Raw genomic sequence first — 26,924 nt, 5'->3', positions numbered from 1 at the left:
TACCAGAGACCTGTATGTAAACCTAATCATAATAATAATAATAATTTCAATTTATATAGCGCCTTTCACGAAACCCAAGGACGCTTTACAATGGGAAGTAACACAACAAAAAGTACTAATAATCATACAGATACATAGGCTGAAGAAAACAAAACAGGAACAGGTTGCTGAGTACTGTATATTAGTTGAGGCCTGAGTGAACAGATGGTGTTTGAGGTGTTTTTTGAAGTGTCTGCATTCCTGATTGCAGAGGGGAGAGAATTCCAGAGGGTGGGGGCTGCGACACTGAAGGCTCTGTTGCCAAATGTTTTCAGCTTGGAGCGCTGGATGGAGAGCAGCCCTTTTTCAGACAACCGCAGGTGACGAGAGGGGGTGTAGGGCTGAAGGAGGTCAGAGATGTATGGAGGGGCTAGGGAGTGGAGAGATTTGTAAGTTAGCAGGAGGAGTTTGTACTGAATGCGTGACTTGACCGGGAGCCAGTGAAGGTGGATGAGGGTAGGGGTGATGTGTTGCCACGGCTTAGTGTGGGTGAGGAGCCTGGCTGCAGAGTTCTGGACGTACTGGAGCCTGTCCAGGGCTTTGCTGGTGACCCCGAACAGAACTCAATTTCAGTAGTCCAGACGAGAGGAGATGAAGGTATGAATTAATGTTTCTGCAACGGGGTCGGGGAGAGAGGGCCGGAGTCTAGAGATGTTTCGTAGGTGAAAGAAAGCGGTTTTGACAGTAGACCTGATGTGGGAGTTGACATCTCTAGGTTCGCCTAGTTAAACCTAGGTGAACCTAGAGATGCTATTGAGAGTTCTCGTAGATCCTAGTGATTATTATTGAAGACGTTGTAGTCTTTTATAATAAAGAACATTACAAAGACAACGGAATCGTGCATCTGAGTTCCTATGAGCCCATCGTGTCAAATAGTGCTTGTGTTGATGGACGCCATTCTGAAATACAATGAAATTATCTTTTTCAAAGCCACACCCCCATATATGTCATATGTTTGAAAAGTCCAGGATGTCCTCTGTGGAGTACAATTGGACTTAATGCTGTGACATGTATAACCTCATAGTTATGGACCAAAACCCAATGTGCTCCATAGTAGACAAAAATGAATGGGTGGGTCTCTGGAGGAGACGAAATGGGGTCTGCGGCTGAAAATAAAAACCTCAAAGTAAGACATATGATTTAAAGATCAAATGCAAAGCTTCCAAATATGCTACATTTTTATAGAAATGTTGTTTTTAAGACTGCCTGTATTTTTTATTTTATTTAAATCGAGATAATACACCCAAAAAAAAGCTTTTTATTGATCCAAAACTCGACCCAAAGCCATCTGAATTTCTGACATGTAATTCCCAGCAGCCTCCGCGCGTGTGACGTAATAGTGGCCAAACAGTCACTGGACCAAATATCCCGACTCTGCAGTCTCGGTCACATGTTTTTCGAAAAGAAAACTGAATTAACATGGGTTATTGTTGTGCTTTTTGTTGTACGAACGGTGCGGGATCTGGGAGAGTTTTACATGCATTTCCCAAAGACCAAATCATCTGCAAAAAATGGATTTTTTTAGTGAATCGTGTTGGATGGCAACCGACAAAATGGAGCAAGTTGTGTTCTGACCACTTCGCGTGTGATGCATACGACGTTGATCCTGCTTTCATGAAGTCTGTTGGTGGAGAAGCATTAATAGCACGTCGGAGGCTGAAACCCGGAGCCGTCCCCTCCACATTTCAGCACAAGAAACCACTGAAAGAACGAAAGAGCCGGGCGATGCAGAAACGCCAAAGAATTTAGGTAAACAACTTTTGATTAGATTTCAAAGCGCACGGAGCACAGCAGATAACGCAGATAACGGAATTGCAGTTTTATTGCTTATAGAGGTGGGCACTGTTCTGTGTCTTTACGATCATAAACAATGTGTTGGATGTGGAGCTAGGATAAGTAATAAGGGCGCTAGGAGTGATTTCGGTGCAGTAATAGGTTAGCATTTTTCGCTCGGGGCTAATTCACTGTTAGCATTGTAGTTTATCTGCAGCTCATTCATCGCTCCTCCACTTATAACGGAAAAGTGTGAACAATATGCATTATGATAGGGATTAAATCCACTATTATTCCTCCTGGCCCAATTGAAAATGCCCCCTGCGCAATTAAAAGTGACTGCAGCCTTAAAACTAAAGGCTGCACGGTACTCAGGCTACAATACGACCATTCTGTTCTGCTCTGACGATTCAATTGATAGATTCTACATCAAAACAATTAGCTTTTATTGTTTCCAATGATAACGTCACTTTAAGTGGAGGAATGCAAACCTGTTTTCAAATGTAAGTTGAATGTTTTGAATTTGTTTGACATTTCTCAGTAGTGACACCCTCAGACACCCAATTCCATTCATGCTATGCCTTCAGTAGTAACTCAGATGTTAAGGGGATGAAGTTTTTACTCCCAAATCAGATATGCTTTGTTCTTCAACAAAAGTATAAATTTCCTGCATAATCTATGTTTCTCACAATAGTTTTTGTAAGCTGCACACAGGTGATACTGAGTCTTCTCGAGTAATAGATTACACCATGCTTAAATAGACTCCTAAGTTATTATTTCATATGAGACATATGTAAGAAAAGGGAGGGAAGAGTCAATTATATTGAGTAATTGATTTTATATTGGAACATTTATTTCTCAAACCTGTTTTATGGAAGAGGAAAATATTTCTGATAAACTAATCTTTTATCAAACGGTAAATGGTGAATTAATATAACATTTAGAATCATTGAGAAGGGGTGATATCCGCAGGGACTAGCTCACCTTTAAATTACAATAACATTTCTCTGCTTTGGACTGATGAGTATATGATTCTTGCATGTTAAATGACTAACACAAACCTTACATTTATGCATGTGCATGTGTCAGGAAGGCTCTCAAATAATTCTGAGGGGCCTATCCTATTTTTGTAATTAAATGATAATGTGCTAATCCATTACTTTGAGTTGTCTGCACTCAGGAAAACATCCCTATCAAGTGTTAACCCAATAACTAGGACAGCTCTGAAGGCCAAGGGTCAGAGAGAGAGGGTCACACTCTCCGGCTGCAGAGGGCACCCTCATCCACGGGCAAGGAGGCACGAGGTCGTTCGAGATGAGGATTCTAATCTTCAACTATCTGATGAGATGGGATGCTTCTTCACCTTTCTGCGCGGTGGGCTCAGGCAGACAACCCTGCGGGACGAGCGAGGACTTCAGAGGCTACAAGGTTCCTTGTTTCTTGGAGGAGCAGATGTCTTCCTAACCTCTCCCATCACGGGGGGAGACCTGGATGCGTCACTTGGAATACGCAGTTGCACTGCTCTCAAGCAGATAGCAGAAGGAATGCAGACAGATGAGCCTCCATTTCACTGGGGGATCATACAGTGCTCACTAGGGGTGTAACGGTATCCGTATTCGTCCCGTACCGTCACGGTTCGGCACACACAGTCACACGACGAATACGCATTTTTTTTAGAGTGGGAAAAAAGTCTGTCATTCAGGGCAGTATCCATTACACTACTTATAATCCAGGGGGCGGTATTGCGCCTAAAAGCTGTTTGCCAGCCGCCCTTAAACAACAAATGAAGAACAAGAAGAAACACAACAACAAAACCAACAAAATACAAGAAAAATAAAAGTTAGTATGGCGATTTCAGATAACACAGGAGCTAGAACCCACCTGCTTCTTTTAAATCAGCTGTGTGGGAACATTTCGGGTTCCCTGTGGACTACAATAACGATGAATTGTGCGAGTGGTGGATCGGACGAGGACGGTGTGTCGCCGTTGTTCGATAGCGGTGCGGTATGCTAATAGTAACACACGCCAAGCATGCTAAATCATATCAGAAGGCATCACCCAGATTTGCCAATCACCGGAGCCCGGCAAAAGACAGCAGCAGTTCAACAGCTGATCCCTGCCGTGAGACCAAAATAAATAACGGAAGCTTTTGGCATATGTTTTTCAACGACTTTGCGCTCTTGAAACACTTTCTTATTATTTATGATGTCATATTTTCAAGACATTCTTTTTAGCTTTACAGCTTGATGAAACCTTTTTGTTTGACATCAGACATTATAGATAATATGGCCATCTGAGTGTACTGTGTAAGGTTTGTCTTTAACTGTTTAATACAGTTAATTATTCAAAAAAGAGTTCTTTTTAAAAAAAAACTGAAACTTGCTACTGTTCAAACATAAATAACAACAAACCTGGAATTATGCATTTGGGACTTTTTTTTTGCTTTTTCTTGTTGTACCGAACCGTACCGAACCGTGACCCCCAAACCGAGGTACGAACCGAACCGTGACTTCTGTGAACCGTTACACCCCTAGTGCTCACTAATGAGCCACACAAAAGCAGAGCAATTGGGGGGTTGAAATATGGCGCTCTGAGGAAGAAGAGTTTTGAGCCAATCAGCACCTCAGTGCTAATCTACAGTATCAGGATGCCTTTACACACCAGACACTAAGTTGTCATAAAGAGAGGAGGCGAACGAGTCAGAAAGACTGAAGGACACGTTCTTCCAGCTCTCGTACAAAGATGAACTTTGCATTGATTTTATATCTTGGATGTTTACAGATGTACAATTAATGACTGTCTTTATATTTCCAATGACCAGACATGTGTTGAATAGTGGTGATTAATATATTTTTGCCGGATCAGATTACACTTTCGCACTAAACAAAATTAATTAATTAATATTTTCAGATTATAAAGTATTGAATAATAAGATATTTCTACTATTACCACAGATAATGTTAATATCCTTAATCGTCCAGCAATCAGGCTTAACAACACTACTCTTTAATGTATTATCCATGCACAGAAAGACCTACAATGATGTTTCAAGTCATGGATTAATTTCAGTTTTGGCCCAAAACAAATATTTTTGCTATTGTGCACCTGTGTTTTATGTGTGTTCATTATTATGCTTTTGACAAAGGATGATCAAACACTGATGAGAGATGATTTTTCTATTATGATTGGCTGTATCAATCATTGTGATTGAATGTTTCAATCTTAATGTGATTGTTATTGATGTAATTGATGTTGTGTAAGTCCACACTCAAATCTGAAGATTCCCATTGATTTACAAAATATTATTAGACTAAGGTTTTTAGATTATCAAAATTGATAAAAAGAGAGAAACTGTTGTGGAAATATTTTCCAAGGCCCATAACTTTGACCCAGTTTATCAGTTCAAACTGTCCTGACTGAGCACACGCACCTCGTAACCTTGGCTGCTGTGCTCTCAGTGTTCTGTCTCCCTGTTCCTGCCTGTTGGCGTCAGCTGATAGAGGTGTTGTGATTCTATGTTCCTGCCTGTTGTCGTCAGCTGATAGAGGTGTTATGATTTTATCTTGTTATGCAGCAGTTTGATGATGCTCTCAGAACTAGTTAAATACATGGGTCTGAGGTAGAGTTATTTAGAATTGACATGGCAACTCTACCGTGAAGTCAGAACCTCTGGCTCTTGGATTTGTGATGTGAATTCTCCGGCCGTAACTCCAAATAAATCATCAGTGTTTGACATCAAAGCTCCTGCTCCACCGTGTCTCCTTCCTGAGTCGGTGACTCCCACTGCATTGCTACACAGAAGTTTCGCTTACACTTTCCAAATGGCTTCCAATGGAGCTTTCCTAGATGGTTTGGTGAAACAAAACATCTGAGTCAGGTTAGTAATGCTCCATCACATCTTTTACATCTATTACAGGGTGAATCTTAAACTGAAGCTTGACTTTAAAGCAACCCAACTGAAGTTTCATGTAAGTTTAGTTCTTTCACTCGTACCTCGGGCTGCGGGTGTGCTAGAGACGGGAGCACGTTGATACGACCTTCCTAGCCGTAGATATAGCCGCATTTTACAATAAACTTCCGTTGGGTCGCTTAAAAACAAATATCGCAAATCGAATCGCATTCGCAATATTTGTCAGAAAAATCGCAATTACATTTGTTCCAAAAATCGTGCTGCCCTGGCAAAGGTTTGCAGTGATGCATCACTGAGGCCCAGCAAAGAGGACTCAGCCGGAGCCTTCTGCAGAGAGGTAGAGACAGCCAGCATCAGATGGGAGAGGGAGTTCCCGATACGACCCATGTGTGCCGCTGCGTCGTAGGTCTTACAGAGCAGTTTGTCTGTGACCTTGCACTGAGGCCGAGAGCACCTGGTATCAGGCCTTGGAGCCTCATCAGGAGCCAGAATCGGGGAGGCGATGGCAGGCTCAATGGATGGCATGCGACCCAGCCCCACCCTCGCCGGATCCTGCATGGCAGCAGAGTGGGAGAGGGCCCTGGAGCTCCCTCAGGTACTCCTCTGAAGGAGGAACAGTGAGAGTGACAGGGGCAGGGTTATGCCTGAAGAAGGCGCTAACATGAGCCGAGTCGGCCTGCGGAACCTGAAGCTGCAAGCGTGCCAGGGCCGCACGAATAATGGCCGCCATGGAGGCGTCCTCCATGCCCTGCAGAGAGCTCTGAGCAGAGGAGTGGGAAGCCTCCTCTGGAGTGAGCGGGGCCTCGTCCTCCACCTCTCCATTGAAGAGGTTTAGCCGAAGCCGCTAGCAACATGGCATCCTCAAGCAGAGGTGCGGCAACCGAAGGAGGGCCAGACGGCAAGCTAGTAGCCCCCACACCGTCCCCTGGCTGAAGGGCCAAGAGGAGCGACTTCATCTGCTCCATATCGGCAGCTAACTGATCCACCTTAGAGGACAGCTTGTTTCTAGTCATCTACCTGGGGGGTGAACCCCTAGCCATCGCTCCATCAAGTCGCCGGGAACTGCCAGACTGAGCTGAAGGAAGTTGTGACAAGGAGAGGTGTCCGTTGGCTGCTGCCAGATGCTCCACCTCTGCAACTCTAGCCACTCTGAGCGCCCGAGGCATTAATCTACATTTCATGCAGGCGCTTTGTGTAAGACCCTCTCTTAAATGCTCGAGGCCAAGGCAAGAGGGGCAGCGGTAATGACCGTCCTCGGGCTCAAGAGAAGCCATACAGGCGCTACATGAATGGGCCATTATCTAGGTAGCCAGATGCAACGTAACCGGGAGCGGGAGCACAACCTTCACCAGTTACCTGCTGAACGGAAAGAGTAGCCTGAGCACTGCTACTAATCACAGAACACAAAGGGGGGATGCACACATAAATGTCCTACACCCACATTACCAGCAGTGGGAGCGGGAGTTAAATAATGAAGCTCAACAGAACATGCAAGATGTTAGCCAAGCGGCTGCTGCTAACAATCAAAACAATACGTTACCGGGAGCGAGAGCGCTGCCTTCACAAGCTGAGTTAAATAATGAAGCTTAACAGAACATACAAGATGTTATCCAAGCGGCTACTGCTAGCAACCAGCAAGTCCAAGTCAAATAACACAAATGTTAAGACCAGATAATTAGCTTCTAAAGAAGAAAACAGCACGGCATAGAACCGTAGTTACGGACGTAACTATCGCCAGTGCTTAAAAGTGTCAGCCAAAGCGGCTGCACACTAGCAATAATATAATAATAATATTGGGAGGGATGAGACCTTCTTAATGGTCACACATGCAGAGCACACAGCACACAGTGACAATTGTTCTCTGCAGCAGGGGCGGATCTACCGGGGTGGCATGGGGTGGCAACTGCCACCCTAAACAATAGCCTTGCCACCCCAGCTGCCACCCCAGTTGGCATCTTTGTTTTGAAAGAAAAGTTGTGGCTCATCGGACATTTATGAGAGAAAGTCTCTAATGTCCGAGTGCAAGTGAATGCAGCACAAGATGCACGTCATGTGACCCCTCCCCCGGTCCTGGCGCGAGAGTGGAAATATGATTGGTGGCGAATTCACTTGAACGGGGGGACGGCGCAAAACGAGAAGCCTTTCGGACCCAAGCACTGAAGGAATGAGGTATTTGCGGTCTACAATGAGAGAAGAGAATGTCAAGTTTGGCTGTACTCAGCATTGAATCAAAACGCACTACAGCTGTTGATCTTAATAAATTTGTGAGGCGTTTTGCTGAACAAAATAGTAATAGCCGCATTCAGCTGTAATAGACATGCCAACTTGATGCTCTGCTCACGGATGACTCGATGAGAATAACAAACTGTTAAGATGATGACCTTGTATGCGTGAATATATTTTTTTCTTTGAGGGGGTCTGCCCCCAAAAAACAGTTTTAAGTCCTGAGAAAGTAAAATAAGACGGTGTGTAAAACTACACTGCCCAGCCAACAGAAAGTAACCACTTTGATTTAACTAGGCCTACTGGCCTAGTTAAATCAAGGTAAGGACCTTCCATTGGATAATAACTGCAGCGATGTATATGTTTTAGCTGAATACACGTTTTTGTAACCCTAACTGATGCAGTTAGTCACTTCTTTAATGTTTGTTCTTTCTGATGTAAAGTCAAGGTTGTAACTGTTTATCAATAATGATATAATTACTTGTTTTTCAAATTTGAAGGAGGGTGAGTAAGCATCTTGATGAACATTCATCATTAACTCCTCCAAAAAATATAGTTTATTCAATAATAAATGAATATGTGAATCATAACAGTTCTTCACTATATCTGTAAAGCGTCTTTGAGCACCTGTAAAAACGCTAACAAATTAAATCTATTATTATTATTATTTATTAACAGTGATTGACAGCTGATAGGAATAATATGATTGTTAATAGTATCATATTCATTCAGACAAACATCGATGAGACAGTTAATTAATGTACTTATTGCAGCAGTCTGTATATATTTGGTACTCCTGCTGGTCTAAGAGTGAGACAAACTCATTCAGTTATAGTTCAGTTAAAATTCATTAAATTACGTCTGCCACCTTATATATAAGGCTTTACTGATGTGCCACAATAATATCACCTATGTGATTGAGTTAAAATATTAATATTGTGGCTTTCCAAGTTAACATTGATTGTAGGGGTGTAACGGTTCACAAACATTTCGGTTCGGTACGTACCTCGTTTTTAGGTCACGGTTCGGTTCGGTACGTTTTCGGTTCAGCAGAAAAAATTATCACAAAACATTACATTTTTTTTAAAAATTATTATTAAACTGACTAATGTATTCAAATAAATACAAAATATAGTAAAATAAACATTAAGGTGCAGCATTTCGATGAACTGAAATAATCTGTATTTGAACTGTACTAGTACCTAAGCAGCCAGCTTGACATTAGGACTTGCTTGTCATTGTATTTTCATGTTTTTTTTAAAGATAAATTAACTTGTCCACATTGCTTGCTGAAAGGGCAGATCTGCTGGCACTAATAATGTCTCCTGCTGTGGAGAACACCCTCTCTTGGGACAGAGTTAGCAGACACAGCCAGGTAGCGCTTTGCTAACATGGCAACATAAGGATACTTGGCGTTTGTAATAGCTTTTGGCTCAGTCTGAACTCTTTGCGAGTGGTGGAGGCTTACATGCTAGTGGGAATTGGGTTTGCACTTCAGTCTTTTTTCTTTTGGTACCGGTGATATTCATGTTCGGGTGATGCCTTTTCAAATGAGTGTGCAAGTTTGATATATTGCCAGCCGCGTAACCAATTTTAGTTGAACAATGCCGACAAACAGCTTTGGTTCGGTCCACCTGTCTTTGTCCGTCATCCTTGTACGTAACTGCGAAACCAAAATGTTCCCAAACCGGAGACTTCAATGATGCTGGAGGATTTTCAGCTCAACTTTATCTGCGTTCGCCATTTCGACAGTTCCTCAAATTACTGACTACATTTGAACGCATCCCTGTGACCAGCTCTCATAATATGCCACTCGTCCAATGAAATGACTTGGTCGCTCTATGATATATACCTGAGATTACTTCCAGAAAGTTGTTCTCAATTTTTTACGTTTAACGCTATATTCGTTCGGTACACACGTGTACCGAACCGAAGGGACCGTACCGAATAATTTCAGTACGGGTACTTGTACCGTTACATCCCTAATTGATTGATATGATTGCGATTTCAATCAGCATATACTTCTGTCAGGGGATGCCACCCCTCAAAATCTCCTGCCACCCTCTTGCCACCCCATGAATATTTGTCTAGATCCGCCCCTGCTCTGCAGTAAACCCATCCTAGTGCTAGGAGTCTAGTAGCAGTAAATAACAACGATATAGTTAGGCTGAGCCACGCTACTGAACTAAATTAAACAAGAAACTCAGCTAAAGCTGGAAACTCAAAATGCTAATGATAGCTCGGGCACAACGCTGTCCACAATCAGCTATGCAACAAAGTACAAAATAGCACAATAAGGGCAACTTTATGGGAAAGGAAGCGGGAACACTGTCGTCACCAGAAAGTCTAAGCCAAACAATAAACAAGAAAGCAATCAGGACAACTTAGCTGGGACAGGGTGCGGGAACACAGCCATCACCAACAAAGTTGACACAAACCTGTCCGTCGAAGCTCTGCGCAGCCGGCCACAGCTCCTGGAGAACGAGTCAACAACCCGCGGCTCCGACTGGATCAGTCGCGAAGCTGCACGCAGCCGGCCACAGCTCCTGGAGAACGAGTCAACAACCCGCGGCTCCGACTGGATCAGTCGCGAAGCTGCACGCAGCCGGCCACAGCTCCTGGAGAACGAGTCAACAACCCGCGGCTCCGACTGGATCAGTCGCGAAGCTGCACGCAGCCAGCTGTCTGCAGAGAAATCCCTCAGATCAAACTTTCAAACCGAACGCTGTAGGCTACAAGAATGTAGCCACGGTACTCTTGCAAAGCGAGAAGATGAAAGGAAAAGATCCTCTGACGACACCGGCAGATATAGCCGGTGTCACGGGGGTCACAGGTGACTTTGTTGGTATTGGTACTCGACCTGCGCATGTGCGCGATGGACATATCCAGGGTTGCGTTCCGATAATCCAAAAATTAGCTCCAAAATTCTAACCCTATCTCCTATTCCTTGACCTCTGAGTGAAACGTCACGGGGTTAAGGGATAGTGGATAGGAGAATTCAAAAGGATTTAGGAGAAGAGACTGCGGTGCTTAGAGAATCCGAATGCACTTTCACTATCCGACGTGTTTATGATGCGCCAGCGGACGTCATGAATGTGCGTCTGCTGCTGTGGGGAAACTATGGAAACTACAGTTTCCTATACAGCGGACTACAACATGGATGTTCAATAAGAACGAGGGACTCCTGTAAACTCATCTAGAGACTCCGTGCTCTGATGCTGTTGCTTTATGCTTTATGAACGTGGACAACAGAGAAACATATTCTTCATGACCAAAGTTGGAATTGAAATAAAAAAGGAAAGTGAAACTTATGCTCGTCACCCTCTCCCTCCGGTCCACATATGATTGTATGAACTATTAAAAGATCTTAAAATAAATACAAATGTATTTATTATAAACGTTAGTCCTTAACATCTATCACTGTGTACATCACCATTCAAACATATTTTAAAAGTTGAACAACCCCACACAGCTCAGTGAAATGTTGACTTTATTTGATAATTTCAGTCAAAACTAACGTTCATATTTCTCTTTTTGATTATAATACTGATGAACGTTCAAAAACAAAGCACTTTGGCAACTTACCACATACGTTTTAAAATGCTTAATAAGCACCGTAACTTTCATGATATCATTTCTCCCATTATCGTTTGTGTCCGTGAACGGCCGACTGTTGAGTGACGGCAAATGCTGCGGCTGCAATGCATTGTGGGGCAGCATTTTCTCCTCTCCTTTCGGCTAGGGAGGTCCAGTGGTTCCTAAGCTAAAGGAGGTTATAAAGGAAGTTTGAAACCTCCTTTCCTTTCATTTGGAGAATTGGAACGGCACTTATCATGGCTGCCAGTGACGTACTTCCGGGTCATTTCACTTGGTTAGGAAGGTTCCTAAGCTAAATGGACTATTGGACTGGGCCCCAGTGCTTGCTTAAAGCACCGCCTCTGAATAGAGGCGCCATATTTGAGCGGTGTGCAACACCAAGGGTAGCGCTTCTATGAAGGTAGATATTACGGTGGCCCTGAAGTGCAAGACACCACAGCATTTCAGAAAACACCACAGCATTTCACAAAACGCTACAGCATTTCACAAAACTAACCTGTAGCTGCTCCGTCCACACTCACAACAACGTCATACAGACATAAATAAAGCAGCGACTGTATTCGCCATGACATAGACAGTCTGTGTTTCGTATATGTTTAACTTTTGTCCAGTTTCTGAACAGATATGAGGAGCTGTGAGCTCTGAGTGTGTGCTAACAGCTAACGGCTGATGTGTTGGGCCAATCACGAAGCGTCATTTCTTGACTGGCAGCAAAAACAACCAATCACAGCAGTGATTGGCTGGCTCTGTCCAATCACAAACAAGAAGTGTTCTCCCTAAGGAATACCCTTTCCGTCCAATGTGAAATGCTGTGGCGTTTAGTGAAATGCTGTGGTGTTTTCTGAAATGCTGTTGTGTTTTGTGAAATGCTGTGGCGTTTTGTGAAATTCTGTTGTGTTTTGTGAAATGCTGTGGCGTTTTGTGAAATGCTGTTGTGTTTTGTGAAATGCTGTGGTGTCTTGCACTTCAGGGCCACCGTAAGATATGGTGCAAAATGCGAGAGCGTGTAAAACCTGATGTGAGCACTTGCAGAAAAAAATCTGAGCTTGTGTGCATACATTTACACTTGTATAAAATATCCACGTAACTGTGAACCAAATGTACAATTGTATAAAATATCCACGTAACTGTGAACCAAATTTGAAGTCACAGAAGAAAAAAAAAAAGTTTTGTAGCTTGTAGGAAAAAAATGAACTTAGTGATGAAATGTTCACTTTCAGAAAAATACATATTTTTAAAATATATTTTCCATTACAACTGTAACTTGGTTATTACAACCTCTCAAATCAGTCATTACAACTTGACGAATCTGCTCTGTGGCAGTATAAATTGACGAATCTGCGGTCTTGACTTTTGCTACACTTCTTGCGCTAAATGTGTCGCAAAAGTAATTTTCACCTGTAGATGTGGGGGAGGGAGGGGGGTTGGAGCGAAGGGGAGGAGCTATCAGAACGAGGAGGCTCGGGTGTCGGGTCAGTCACAGTCACAGCCACAGTCACGTCGAACCGGATGACTGCATGTACCTTAGCTTGACTTAAATGTATTAAACGTATAATTAAGTGATGGCAAAATATAAATAACTAATGTCATGCAAACATATTAATATTTGCTTGATTCCAGAGTTGAATTTAGCACAATAGCATACAAACATTAAGGGATTTTAAGATTCTGAAGTCTTCGTTCTAAATAGAAAATAGCATGGATAATTTACAAAGGCTTTAAAAACACAGCAGGAGCCCAAGACAATTATAAAACTTGTCATTATTTCAGTACAGTTCAATTGGTTTTATTTTCATAAACGGTTATCAACCGTTAGTGCCAAAGCAGTAGGCTATAATATATTAATTACTGCTGTAGACTACAACCACTACTTGTTTAGCTAGCATAAACTCAACAAAGCTAGCGTTAGCTGGCTAACTGAAGTTATTTTGCCGCTAAACTGCACGATATAAAACGGTGGTCTTAAAAGCGGATTTAATCCTCAATCACAATAATAATATTCAAAGTAATACTGGGCAAGTAATGGGCAAAACTTACCGTTGATTGACGCGCCATGTCAGCGTACTGGTAGCGACACAAACCGTTAGCCCCGCAGTTATGGAGCTATTTCAGGGTCATAAGTTTTGATCATTCAAAAAAAATAAAATGTATTTGAAAGTTCAAGTTTTTATCCTGATCTTTGAAAAATACAATGATGTATTCAAAATAAAAATAAGTATTTGAAATAATTTTTCAGGTTGAATATTATTTTGATTCAGTTCAGCAATTTTTTTGAATAAAATATTTATTTCAGATTTCACTTTTATACATATTTTGATATTTGAATCCTTGTTTTTTTCAGTTGCAGATTTTTCGTTTTCAGATTCAAAACAATTATTTTTTCAGTTTCAAATCTTGTTTTTTCAGGTTTCACATTGCTTTTCACCTTCAGATCGTTTTTCGCTTTCAGATCGTTTTTTTTCGCTTTCAGATCTTTTTTTTTCGCTTTCAGACTTTTGGCCCTGATGTTGCTTGAGGGGGCGGGGCTTAGCAAAGAGTAGTTTGGCTTCCTGAGTGACAGGCATGTTGCCTTCATGGATGTTAGGTAGCGCGATAAATATAACTCAATACTTTCTATACACAATACTCCCGTGATTGGTGGTAAACTGATACCAGCGTCAAAGTTCGTTAAGCGAGCAGTTGAGCATCGTAGTAGCAACAATCAAGGTATAAGAGCAATAAACTGTGCTTCAGTTTTGTTTACCACCAATCACGGGAGTATTGTGTATAGAAAGTATTGAGTTATATTTATCGCGCTTCCTAACATCCATGAAGGCAACATGCCTGTCACTCAGGAAGCCAAACTACTCTTTGCTAAGCCCCGCCCCCTCAAGCAACATCAGGGCCAAAAGTCTGAAAGCGAAAAAAAAAGATCTGAAAGCGAAAAAAAACGATCTGAAATCGAAAAACGATCTGAAGGTGAAAAGCAATGTGAAACTTGAAAAAACAAGATTTGAAACTGAAAAAATAATTGTTTTGAATCTGAAAACGAAAAATCTGCAACTGAAAAAAACAAGGATTCAAATATCAAAATATGTATAAAAGTGAAATCTGAAAATAAATATTTTATTCAAAAAAATTGCTGAACTGAATCAAAAATAATATTCAACCTGAAAAATTATTTCAAATACTTATTTTTATTTTGAATACATCATTGTATTTTTCAAAGATCAGGATAAAAACTTGAACTTTCAAATAAATTGTATTTTTTTGAATGATCAAAACTTATGACCCTGAAATAGCTCCATACGCAGTCATCCGCTTCGGCTTCGACCTGACTGGCTGTGACTGTGTGACTGACCCAAGCCTCGTCGTTCTGATAGCTTCGCCCCTTCGCTCCAACCCCCCTCCCTCCCCCACATCTACAGGTGAAAATGACTTTTGCGACACATTGCAAGAAGTGTAGCAAAAGTCAAGACTGCAGATTCGTCGATGTATAGGCTACTGCCACAGAGCAGATTCGTCAAGTTGTAATGACTGATTTGAGAGGTTGTAATAACCAAGTTGCAGTTGTAATGGAAAATATATTTTAATAATATGTATTTTTCTGCAAGTGAACATTTCATCACTACTGTAAGTTAATTTTGTTTCTACAAGCTACACAACTTTTTCTTCTTCTTCTGTGACTTCAAATTTGGTTCACAGTTACGTGGATATTTTATACAAGTGTAAATTTGGTTCACAGTTACGTGGATATTTTATACAAGTGCAAATGTATGCACACAAGCTTTTTCTGCAAGTGCTCACATCAGGTTGTACACACTCGCATTTTGCACCATATTTACCTTCATACGCTTCCGCCTAGCTGGGAAACTCTGCTCTCTCCATAGGAAAACAAAAGCAACATCCATGCAGAGCTTCTTTACCACGTGAAAGTGTGAATGCAGTTTTAAACATGCTGACTGCAGGGGCTGGGATTGAACCATTGACCCTCTGAATGGAGGGCAACAATTGTATCCGACCCCCACACTACATAGAGAGAGTAGAGAAGCTTCTCCCTCAGTACCAAATCACTGCTCCATTTGAGATCACAACTTACTGTGTACACATTCCATCACTCTGATGGAGAACTGCGTTTGTGTGTCCCTGTGTGTGACTTTTTATGTAGATAATCAACAAGCCTCCACTTCCTCCTGCTTTACAATAGTGACGGCAAAACATCCCCAATACAGGCACTTCCATCGTAAGAAACAGTCTGTGGATTTGAAGCACATTGCAGATTCTACAATGGCTTTATAAGTACAAGCTGAGATACAATTGTGAATAGGATGACATTAAATGAACCTCTGACATTGAATGAACCTCTGACCCCGCCTGTGCAGCTGACTTCAAATACAATGAGTGCTACTTTCTGAACTTTACTTAAAGAGTGCCCTGAAACCTTTACGCTGCATTATCCACATCACTTCACACAGTGAAACACATTGTCACAGTGTGAACAGATAATCACCAGAACTGTGTGACTGCCTTCATGGCCCAGTGATGCACATCACATGCTTCCATACCGACAAACACTGATGTTCTTTTACTTTAAAATAATAGGAATCAGTCTTATAATTCAAATCCAGCTTTATTTATACAGCCAGAAAGCACAAATGACACATTTGCCTCAACAGGCTTAACACAAGATTCTTTATGCATGCATTGTGCATTGTTACTGTGTATCTAGTGTGTATGGAGACTATCAGTAACTGAAGCAGTGTTGTCCTCTTCACATGAAAAAATTGAGGATCTTGGCCTTGGAGAACTCCAACTTGCTGCCGTCCATCACCTTCACTCTCTCTTGGGATCCCAGGATGTTCTGGTGGACTTCATCAAACAGCTCCTTTCCAATGGCGGCCTGCACTCTGTCCCGCCAGGCGTTCAGCTTCGGTCTACCTCCAAACACATCCAGGCCGGCGGCCACAGGCTGAGGGAGAGGAGCACAGAGGAGGCCTGTTAGTGTGGAACACCTACAAACCTGTTTCAACCGTTAATGCCTGCCCGTTTACTACAGAGCAGATCATGTTGTCTGAATTGCCTAACAATTATTAAATGTGATGTAGTGTTTTAGATACTGTATTTCAACTGTTTTCGACCCTTCAGGCAGCCATTGGTTTCTTTATTTGAGGCTAATGGTTTGGAAATGTACACTCGAGTCACCAATACACATTCATTACCATTACCAGTCCTCATCTTAGAAGATGTTAAAAATCAAGAATATGTTGTAAAAGAAAAAAAAAAGTCCTTAATCTAACCTTAGTTTCTTGTAGTTGTGTATAGTCATCATTCAACAGGGTTGTGTTAGGGGGAAATAAGACATATTTCCCTCTTATAGTAGAATATAATACTTGAGATAATTAGCATAACCCCGCAATACAAGAACTCCTTTAATTCCAGGTCTTCAACATCAGCTGAGTTTTTTTGTTTGAGGACGTTTTGCCTGAAGCACGTAACTTCACAAAAGCTATCGGTTATCAGCACGTGTAAAAATGTATAATAATTAATAAATGCTAGCTATCAGGAGCATATTCAGAGCCATGGGTGTGTGAAGAGAACTGGATACAGAGTTGGAGGCAAGGCTCCGTCATTCCTATGAAAGTTGTTCAGTGGGGCATGAAGTCCAAAATGGCTGTGGACCATCAGAGCGTACACCCTTAGGTTTTCCTTTAGACTCGCCTCCAGTCGCTTTGTCAGATCCGGTCTGGGCTCAAGTCAATGAATAGTGAGGAAAAATAACTCTAGATTCTGCTTTTACAGCATTTTACAACCGTTAGGTCCTAATGTCAGTGGGATAAAGTATTTTTTGTGGGCTTAATGACATTAGAGACTAGCGCGGAAGTTGTAGCACCAACGTATTTTTTCACCAGTATAATTATTTGATATACTGCTGCTGGATATCTCAACCTATAATTATATAATAGCTATTTTAACAATGAATGTGTCAGCTTATAACCTAAATCTAAAAAGTAACTAGTAAGTAAAAACTGTCAAATAATGATGTGGAGTAAAAAGTACAATATAGAAGTACTGTATAAAAGTAGCATACACTGAGATACTCAGGTTAACTACAAGTACATCAAAATTGTACTTAAGTACTGAACTTGAGAAAATGTACTTGATTACTATCCACCACAGCTTGTAAAGGCCGTTCACAGGATTCTCTCTCACAGTGACAGTGTAAGCCTCAGGGGAACAACGAGGACGATCATGCACACACGCAGCTTCCCTCCTCAGGCACTCACACTCACGAGCTGCTCCTTCAAACTCCACACAAATAAATAGTTTTCTGACTTTTTGGTTTTTTCCTGAAGCAGAACGAAACAATAACTGCATTCAGTTGCACACACCTTTTGGAACAATGACTGAATCCTTATGGCATTGCAGCATCGCCTAGACTCGAGGCTTAACATATTTTACATGTATTGAGAGTTGATATTGGACCTGAAAATTCCCTAGGTAACCTTAAAACTCTTGCACTGCTTTCTCAAATCTAGAAAAAAAAATTGAAAGTAGAAAAAAAAAACATAAAAACATTGTGCTATTCTTGAGAAACAGGTTAGCAGTAATGTCAACGGGAGAGGTAAAAAACTCCTGGATGGTTCTGTCTTTATGGATACGGACCTTTTTGACTCCCATAAAAAACCCTTCCTCACCTGCATGACCTCCACAATGGCGACCAGGTCGGCGAGTGAGATGTGACCCCCCGCGATGAAGGGTCTGTCCTGCAGGAACTTCTCCTCCAGCAGCTTCAGCGAGCCGCTCAGCTCCTCCACGGCTGCCTCCATCTTCTCCTTTGGGACCTCCACGTGCAGAACCTCGGGAATCATAAGCTACAACAGGAAGTACAGATGAAGTAAGACATTACTCAACTCGGTCAACGAGTTCGTCAGTCTTTTTTTGTACTTTTCAGGAGAAGACGAAGCAGATGAAATGACTGAGCAGATCATGTGAATGTTTCCCGACCATGAAACTGTGAGTATACAGCAGGGGTGTCAGACTCATTTTAGGGGCCACAAACAGCCAAGTTTGATCTCAAGGGGGCCGGAAAGTAAACCATCATACCATATAACCTATAAATAATGACAACTCCAGATTGCTCCCTTTGTTTAAGTGCAAAAGTACCTTCTGAAAATGTTCTCATTTAATGAATTATCTTTTTACGAAACAATATAAACAACCTGACATTTCTTAAGAAAAATAAGAGCAATTTCAACCTTTTTATTCCTCAGTTTATCATTTACACATGTGCATTACAACGTATGATTACAGTGTATCTACAAAAACATTTAGTCAGCGGTATCTGGAACTGAACAATATAGTATTTTACTTTATGATCAAAACAGCTGGTCAAGATGTAGAAATGATTTTACATTCATTTCCACATCTGTGTAGTAATCCTGACCTCCACCATACAAACTAAAGTGAGAACTACAAACCAAGTATGTTACCTTATCCCCTGCCTTGTTAATGTATCAAATGTAAATGTACAAATTGCAGTGAATGTCTACATTTGGCAGTCATCCCGTGGGCCGTATGTTTGACACTGTTATACAGCATTTAACCGTGTGACTTCCTGAGACAGCATGAGGGAAACTGCTGACACATTACATACTACTTCCTTTGTGACATGCAATTATGCATTTTCCAGTCATTTGCAACACACATTGTATCTATTTAGACCACTAAAAGGATTTTACACTTAATGTTCTGTTTCAGGAGCGCAAGAATCTCTGGTGAGGTCACATGGGTGTCATGACAATCTGAGGTACATCTTTAACATTAACTGCATTTAGACTGAAAGTACTTCTACATTAAAGGGTACTGGTAAGAATACATTACTATTTGTTGGAGCTGTTCATTGATTTATATTATTTAATTAATAATTTATTTTCTTGCCGGTTTTGTTTATTGTAAATTAACCTTTATTTTGTGTAATTATTGAAGTTAGTTTAAGTTGTGCTTTTATTTTGGAGGCAAGGCAAGGCAAGTTTATTTATATAGCACTTTTCAACACAAGGCAATTCAAAGTGCTTTACAAAAAATTAAAGAGATTAAGAAAATGGCATTTAAAATCAGTCATTAAAAAGAAAAGCTAATAAAATAAACATTAAAAGAAAAAAATACATGGATAAAAGTTACAGTGCAGTCAATTAAACATTAAAAGAAAAAAGTACATGGATAAAAGTTACAGTGCAGTCTAAGATATGAATAGTTCAATTAAAAGCAGCGACAAAAAGAAAAGTCTTCAGCCTGGATTTAAAAGTAGTCAGAGTTGCAGAGTTGTCTGATTTTCTGAATTTTGTCAGTGAAGAAGGAGGCAAAATCATTGCACGCCCTGGTGGATAGAAATTCAGAGGCTACTGACACTGGGGGGTTAGTTAGTCTGTCGACGGTAGCAAACAAGGCACGTGCGTTGTTTTTGTTTTTGGTAATGATGTCAGAGAAGAACGATTGTCGTGCGGTTTTCAATTCCAAATTATAAAGGCCAAGTCTCTCTTTATAGATTTCAAAGTGAACCTGGAGATTTGTTTTTCGCCACCTGCGTTCAGCTTTTCGACATTCTCTTTTTTCTGTTTTCACGGTCATGGCCTTTCTCCATGGAGATATTTTCTTCCCAGACACTTCCTTTACCTTAGTTGGAGCAATGGCATCTATAACATTTTTAATTTTTGAATTAAAATGATCTACTAGCTCATTTACTGAGATGTTGGCAGGGGCAAGTGTGGAAGAGAAATTCTGAGTAAACATTTCCCTAGTGTTTTCAGTTAAATATCGCTTTGTGGTTACCTCTTTTTGAACATTTTTGTGAACAGAAATAGAGCTCTCAAAGAAAACACAGGAATGGTCAGAGAGTGCAACATCAGTCACCACAACCTTAGAGATATTCAGACCCTTTGAGATAATTAAGTCCAGAGTGTGCCCCTTATTGTGCGTGGGCTCCGTCACATGCTGAGTCAGTCCATAGCTATCAAGAACACAAAACAGTTCTTTAGCCCCTCTGTCCTGGGGGTTGTCAACATGGATGTTAAAATCACCAACAATGACTAGACGGTCAAAGTCAATACACACTATAGACAGCAGTTCAGTAAAGTCATCAAAAAAGCTTGCACAGTATTTGGGTGGTCTATAGATATTTAGGAACAGAGCTCGAGAGGAGCATTTCAGCCGAAGGGCCACATATTCAAAAGAATCAAAGTTTCCATAAGATGTCTTCCTGCATTGAATGGAATCATTGAACAGAATAGCAACTCCACCTCCTTTCTTATGCATTCTTTCCTGACTCATAAAACTAAAGTTGGGAGTGGTTGATTCGATAAGAACAGCTGCACTGTTATTTTGTTCAATCCAAGTTTCTGTTAAAAACATAAAATCGAGATTGTGCTCAGTGATAAAATTATTGATTAAAAATGTTTTTCCTGCCAAAGACCTGACATTTAATAAAGCTAGTTTAAGTTTGTTAAATACACTATCAGTCATGTTTTTTGTAACAAGCTGTGGCTGACATGGAATCACTGCTAAATTAGATAAACTCACACAAACGTTTGAGCGCTTCCTGTTTCTATGATTCACCGCTCTTAATCTATCAACACAGATATCGGCAAAGCTACTGGCAGGCAGGGCCCCGGCATGTCCTGGAAAGAGTTGAGAGTGCCATACGCCCTTGAGCCTGGACCCATCACATATCAGTAAGAGTTTGTTGTGTTTTGTACACACACATCCTTATCAGGCTTCGGAGACTGCAGATGCCCCCTCGAAGGGAGGGGAGGTGGTCGACGTAGGCACGGTGATGGAGACGGGCTAGATGGTGCGGGGGTAGAGGACATGCTGCCAGGGGGGGAGGTGGTTGACGTAGGCGCGGTGATGAGGACGGGGGAGATGGTGCGGGTCTCCGCGGTGATTTTGGTGGGCGTCGTTGAGGAGCGGGGGTAAAAGAAAAGGTGCCAGCCCTGCGTATCGCCTTCGTTTGGTCTTTGAACTCCAGGAAGGAATCGGTGCCAACCCTCTGTATCTCCTTTGTGTGTTCATCGATCTCCAGGAGGGTGGGGCGAGGGTGAAAGGGTGAACGGAGTATCCTCAAAGGCGTTGACAGGGGGGGGGGGGCAGTGGAGACTCCTCCATTTGTCTCATATGTCTCCCATAATCAGAACATTCCTCAGGCGGGTGCAGTGATAATTCTTCAGGGTTTTCTGTGTGATGTGTTGTGTCTTTCTCGTGTTTTGATTCCTCTTGCCGCTTGTCCTTGGCAGAGGGAACAGATTGATGACGCAGGCAGTTGAATATGTTAGAGATAAACAATTTCACTCCTGACTTGTTCAGGCAAACTCCATTTGCCTTGAAAAGATGTCTGCGATCCCAGAAAAAGATTAAAATTGTCAATAAAATGAACAGAATGGTCAGTACAGACAGTTGAAAGCCAGGTGTTCAGTGCAAACAATCTGCTGAATCTCTCCACTCCTCTTCTGACTGGCGGTAGAGGGCCACTGATGAACACCTCTGCATTTAGAGAGCTGGCAGTTTCCAACAAACATTTAAAGTCTTCTTTCAGCACTTCTGACTGTTGTTTCACAACATCATTTGTTCCAATGTGCAGTACCACATTCTTCACAATCGGATGTTCAGCCCCAATATGCAGGATCTTCTCAGCCAAGTCAGAGACCACATCCTTGGGAAAACAGAGTACTTTGGTGTTGTTCTTATTATTATTACAGCTTTGGGCACCGGGTAATTAGATATATATTAGAGACAGGTGGAGGTGGGATTGGCCCACCACTTAGGGCACATGTTTTTACCAAGGAAACACACAGGGAGGCCGTTGGAAAAAAACATTTTACTGTTGGATATTGGATCTCGTTGGAACCAACTCTTTGGAACAAAAACAGCTTTCTTGCTTAGACTTTGGATGCTTTCCCTGATTAAGATTTGCTATCTGGTGCTCAGTATTATTTTGAGTAAATGTTCTGTTTTACTTCTTTATGATTTGCGTTACAGTATCCAAGTAAGTCTGTAGGGGTATCAAAATCACATGCACAGAGGTTTATAACAATCATAGACACACTTTTTTAAAACCATGTTTTCCCAAAAAAACATGGCTTTCCGTCGAAGCGTTCAGAAGTTAAAGTTTAGAAATTAATCAAGCACATTACGAATGAATCCAGCAGGAATGTGTACGATGGATTGGATCTCTTATGTTGACGGAATCATCTTAAAGAAAGCAGAGCATGTGTGATGTCACACTGAAACTGTATACAAAAGTGAAAAACAGAAACTGGTTTCCACAGGCATATATTGCTCATTGTGATCAGTGAGAAAAACCTGGACATATCAAACTGCACACTCAGAATAATAGAAAGCTCAGATTCACTCTGGACAAGAGCTTTGCTTCCAGCTGACCTCACCCTCAGTCTCCAGCTTTGGAACAAGAAGAGGGGTCAGCAGAGGTGTGAAGGAACAAAGTAGAGTTACTCAAGAACTGTACTTAAGTACAATTTGTGCTTTACGTGAGTATTCCATTTTCTGCTAGTTTGTATTTCCACTCCACTGCATTTATGTTATACCTTTAGTTACTTTGCAGATTTGGATGAATGATGTGAAATATAATCAACACTTAAATAAGACTTTAGGTACACCTGGACAAAATTCACAAACTACCCAGCGTTAAATCAAATAATACAAATGTGTTCCTCCTTTAGCTTTGATAACACTTTAATGCATCAATAAGAAAATCATAACATATCATATATATCATTGTGAAATGGACCAATCTGCACAATGACTACTTTAACTTTTGGTAATTGAACTATATTTTGATGCCAATACTTTTCTACTTTTACTTGAGTAACATTTTGAATGCAGGACTTTTACTGTAACAGAGTATTCCTACACTCTGGTACTTTTACTCAAGTACAAGATCTGAGTACTTCTTCCACCTCAGGGTGTCAGTGAACCTACCTTGAGCCAGAACACCTTGGATCCATGCAGACGGATGGCACAGTGCTGCCAGGACAGATACTCATCGATGCGAGCGCGCTGCTGGAGGTCCGCTGGGTACCAGTGCTCTGGGGTCTGAAACTTCTGCGCCAGATACAGCAGGATGGCTGGGCTGCACAGAAACACAGCTGGTGACTACACACGGGGTACACAAAGGGAACACACAGGACACTGAATGAATGGGATAATGAGCTCTAGAGAACATTCAAACATGCACCTTTCAGTCAGGGTGAAGTCTCCATCTCGCAGAGCAGGGACTTTTCTTATCAGGCTTATCTTCCCAAAGGGATCTCCATACTGCTCACCTGAAACACACACACACACACAAATTAATGTTTTCTTTCTCATCCTCTTAATCATCTAATGACCCCCTGGAGATTGAGAGGGATACAAATAAGTATCATTTTGGTACACATACAAAACAAGTGTATTGTTTTGGTTCTAAAGCCGTGGTGGAATGTGAAGTACTGTACTTCAGGTACTTTTAACTTCATCTGAGGCTCTTTGTTTTCATGCTAGTTGAAACTTCTATTCCACCACATTTCAGAAGGGAGAAGAGTTTGTAAAATGACATGAATCGCAATCATTCACAACAGAAAGGGTTATATCACAAAACCGTAGACATGAACAGTGATACCACTCAAATACAAATATAGCTATTGTATTTACTTTTCAATATTCCAAGGTGGTTTGCTGTTCTAAGATCCTGTTCCACAGTTTGGAAGCCGTAAAGACAGAAAGCAGCCTCCCCAGATTGAAGTGAAATACTTTAGGTTCTTCTAAGAAAGGTGTTCCAGTCTCTCAACACAGAGGATTGTTCTGCATTTAATTGTTTTATTTTTAATACTTTATTTATTTATTATTAATAATTTTCCTCAGATAGCATTTTCGATGCTGAAATGTTCTTGTAACATGATTTTACAGTGTGGTAGTAATGCTTTAACTTCTGATCTGATAACTATTTAACAACACTGCTCTAAACTAATTCTAACACAAACATATCGTACAGCCTGTTAAACTCATGCCTGTACAATTAAAGATAGTTTTCTTGAGAAAAAGTGAACTGGAACGCCACCAATGTAATAAATCACAGATCTCTGTCTTACAAACAAAACTAAAAGAGAGTTTCCAAATGCTGCCACCATTGCTGCTGTGAGAATACAACCTTGTGAAAAAGAGCAGCTTCTATAAAAAGTTATATGCAATAAGTGTACAGTTTCAGTTGGACTGTGGACCCTTCTTCCCTCCACCCTCAGCAGCTGTGCATGCTGCAGACCCTACCGAGTGCAGACAGGCTGGAGGACTGTCAGCAGGGGGGGCTCCACTCACCGTCCATCAGCGAGATGTTCCTCACTTCATGCGGGATGTTGTTCTTCTTCGCGAAGATCAGAACTGAGCGGCAGGGCTGAGAAAGAAGGTCCAAGTAAAGCTCCACCGCCATGGCTGCTGCAGCACAAACTCTCCCTGCTCAGTGCGCTGCCTGAGGAACCAAAGATCCTTGACCAAGATGGTTCACGTCACTGCAGCGACGGACGGGCTGACGGAGGGCCCTCCTCTCCATAGATATATAAACACTAGATGACTCACCCGCGCTGCTGGCCAATGGAGACCGACGTTGCCACATGGCGGCCATCTTGCCACAGGCAGCTCGCTCATTCATAACATTATGTCTATGGTGCACTATTGAAATAACCGTAGATTGCTCCATTTTCAACCAATTTCCAAACGGTTTGGTTCGTTATAAACATCAAAGATGTAGTTATGATACTGCATACTTATAATTATAATCATTAACTTTTTTTTTCTCCAACATGTCTTGTTGTCTCCTGTATCATAGCCATGATAATAACGTTTATAATAAACCAAACCGTTTGTAAATCAGTTAAGATTTCAGCGAGTTAAGAGTATTTTTGTGCAGATCACTCGCCTCACAACAGCTGTAGCAGTAGTTGTTGACTGTGGCAAGATGGCCGCCGGTGAGCTACACTGCCGACTCCCCCTTGAGCCATCTAGTGTTTATATATATATATCTATGCTCCTCTATACCAGCCTCTGACCAGCCCCCACACCCCCGCTTACACTGCTTCCTCTTTCAGGCTCTTTCTTCATGTTGCCGGATTCTTTTTTTCATTCAGTACAATACAGACTGTGGGAATCTAGTTCAATTAACCTGCAGAGGTGGGAGAAGTACCAGAGTGTAGGAGGGTCATTCCAGAATTGGAGGACATTTCATGTCCCCCATATAAAAATCTAATAATCCATGCCCAAAATGCTCAAACATGCACTTGTTGTGTTAAACATACTTGTATTGAGACAAAATGTATATAAACTTGTAGAAAAAGTGGTTTCAAAATATTATTTAAATGATCAAATAGCTCTCGAACATCCCCTAAAATGGCATTTTTCTCTTGTCCCCGCTTCTTGGTGACCAACTTGAATGTCAAATATAACATTTAAAATAGGGATTTTATTTACTTTTGTTGGTATTATTCTATTGATATATGTCTCTTGTAATGGTAAAATCAATTTGTTAAATCATAAACATATTTTAGATAACAGTAATTTTGCACAGAAGGTGTGTCCCTCAACATGCGTTCAACCCTGTTACCCAAACCTTTTTAGATTGGCACAGGAAGTGAACAAACTGTAAGTCAGATGACACAGTGGAAAGGACATCAGCAAGCCATGTGCGAGTGCCATGGGTAGACCAAAACTAAGTCCTCTCTTTTATTTTTCATATTTTTACAATCTTTTCAGTCTTAAAAGAATGTGGCACTCTGACCTACTCAACCCTGTTACTGATATTATCAGAATAAAGCATATTCATTTCAAAGTTATCTTTCTTGCATTAGATATCCAAGTGTGTCCTTGCCTTGAAAGTATAGCATTACATGCTACATCTAGCAATAATTCCTGAGGTTAAAGCTCAAATTAGCATTGATTTTCAACCCTGTTACTATAATTAGAGTAACAGGGGTAATTCTTCATTGGAAAATATTAATTTGATGCCGAGCTGGGCAAATCACTTTTTTTGATGGTTTGTTATCTGTTTTTCATAAATACATTAAAAAAAATTATAAAATAAAAGGTTAATTTTTCAAAAATGTTGGTGTCTAAATTGTCCTCCAATTCTGGAATGACCCAGGAATACTCTAGACTGTTACAGTAACATTCCTGCATTCAAAATGTTGCTCAAGTAAAAGTAGCAAAAGTATGAGCAGCAGAATATACTTAGCAAAACTAAAAGTACTCACTATGCAGATTGGTCCATTTCAGAATAATATATATGATATGTTTTATAATGATTGATCATGAAAGTGTTCTCAAAGCTGGTAAAGGTGCAGCTAGTTTGAATGACTTTGTATTCTGCAGG

At 41.1% G+C, this 26,924-nt stretch overlaps 1 protein-coding gene across 1 annotated transcript; it reads right to left on the bottom strand.

Annotated features, from left to right (window-relative positions):
• Nucleotides 1-16,132: 16,132 nt before the first annotated feature.
• On the bottom strand, nucleotides 16,133-25,105 carry gstt1b (glutathione S-transferase theta 1b). The gene is made up of 5 exons (XM_034231815.1): nucleotides 24,881-25,105; nucleotides 23,769-23,856; nucleotides 23,513-23,663; nucleotides 18,217-18,393; nucleotides 16,133-16,490 (listed from the first exon to the last, which is right to left on the bottom strand). The coding sequence occupies exons 1-5, from the start codon at nucleotides 24,990-24,992 to the stop codon at nucleotides 16,293-16,295; spliced, it is 726 nt and encodes a 241-aa protein (XP_034087706.1). The 5' UTR covers nucleotides 24,993-25,105; the 3' UTR covers nucleotides 16,133-16,292.
• Between the last annotated feature and the right edge of the window lie 1,819 nt (nucleotides 25,106-26,924).

The sequence above is a fragment of the Gymnodraco acuticeps genome, unplaced genomic scaffold, assembly GCF_902827175.1.
Source record: "Gymnodraco acuticeps unplaced genomic scaffold, fGymAcu1.1, whole genome shotgun sequence".
Lineage (NCBI taxonomy): Eukaryota > Metazoa > Chordata > Actinopteri > Perciformes > Bathydraconidae > Gymnodraco > Gymnodraco acuticeps.
The sequence above is the reverse complement of the archived record's forward strand: the minus strand, read 5'-3'. Positions and strand labels throughout refer to the sequence as shown.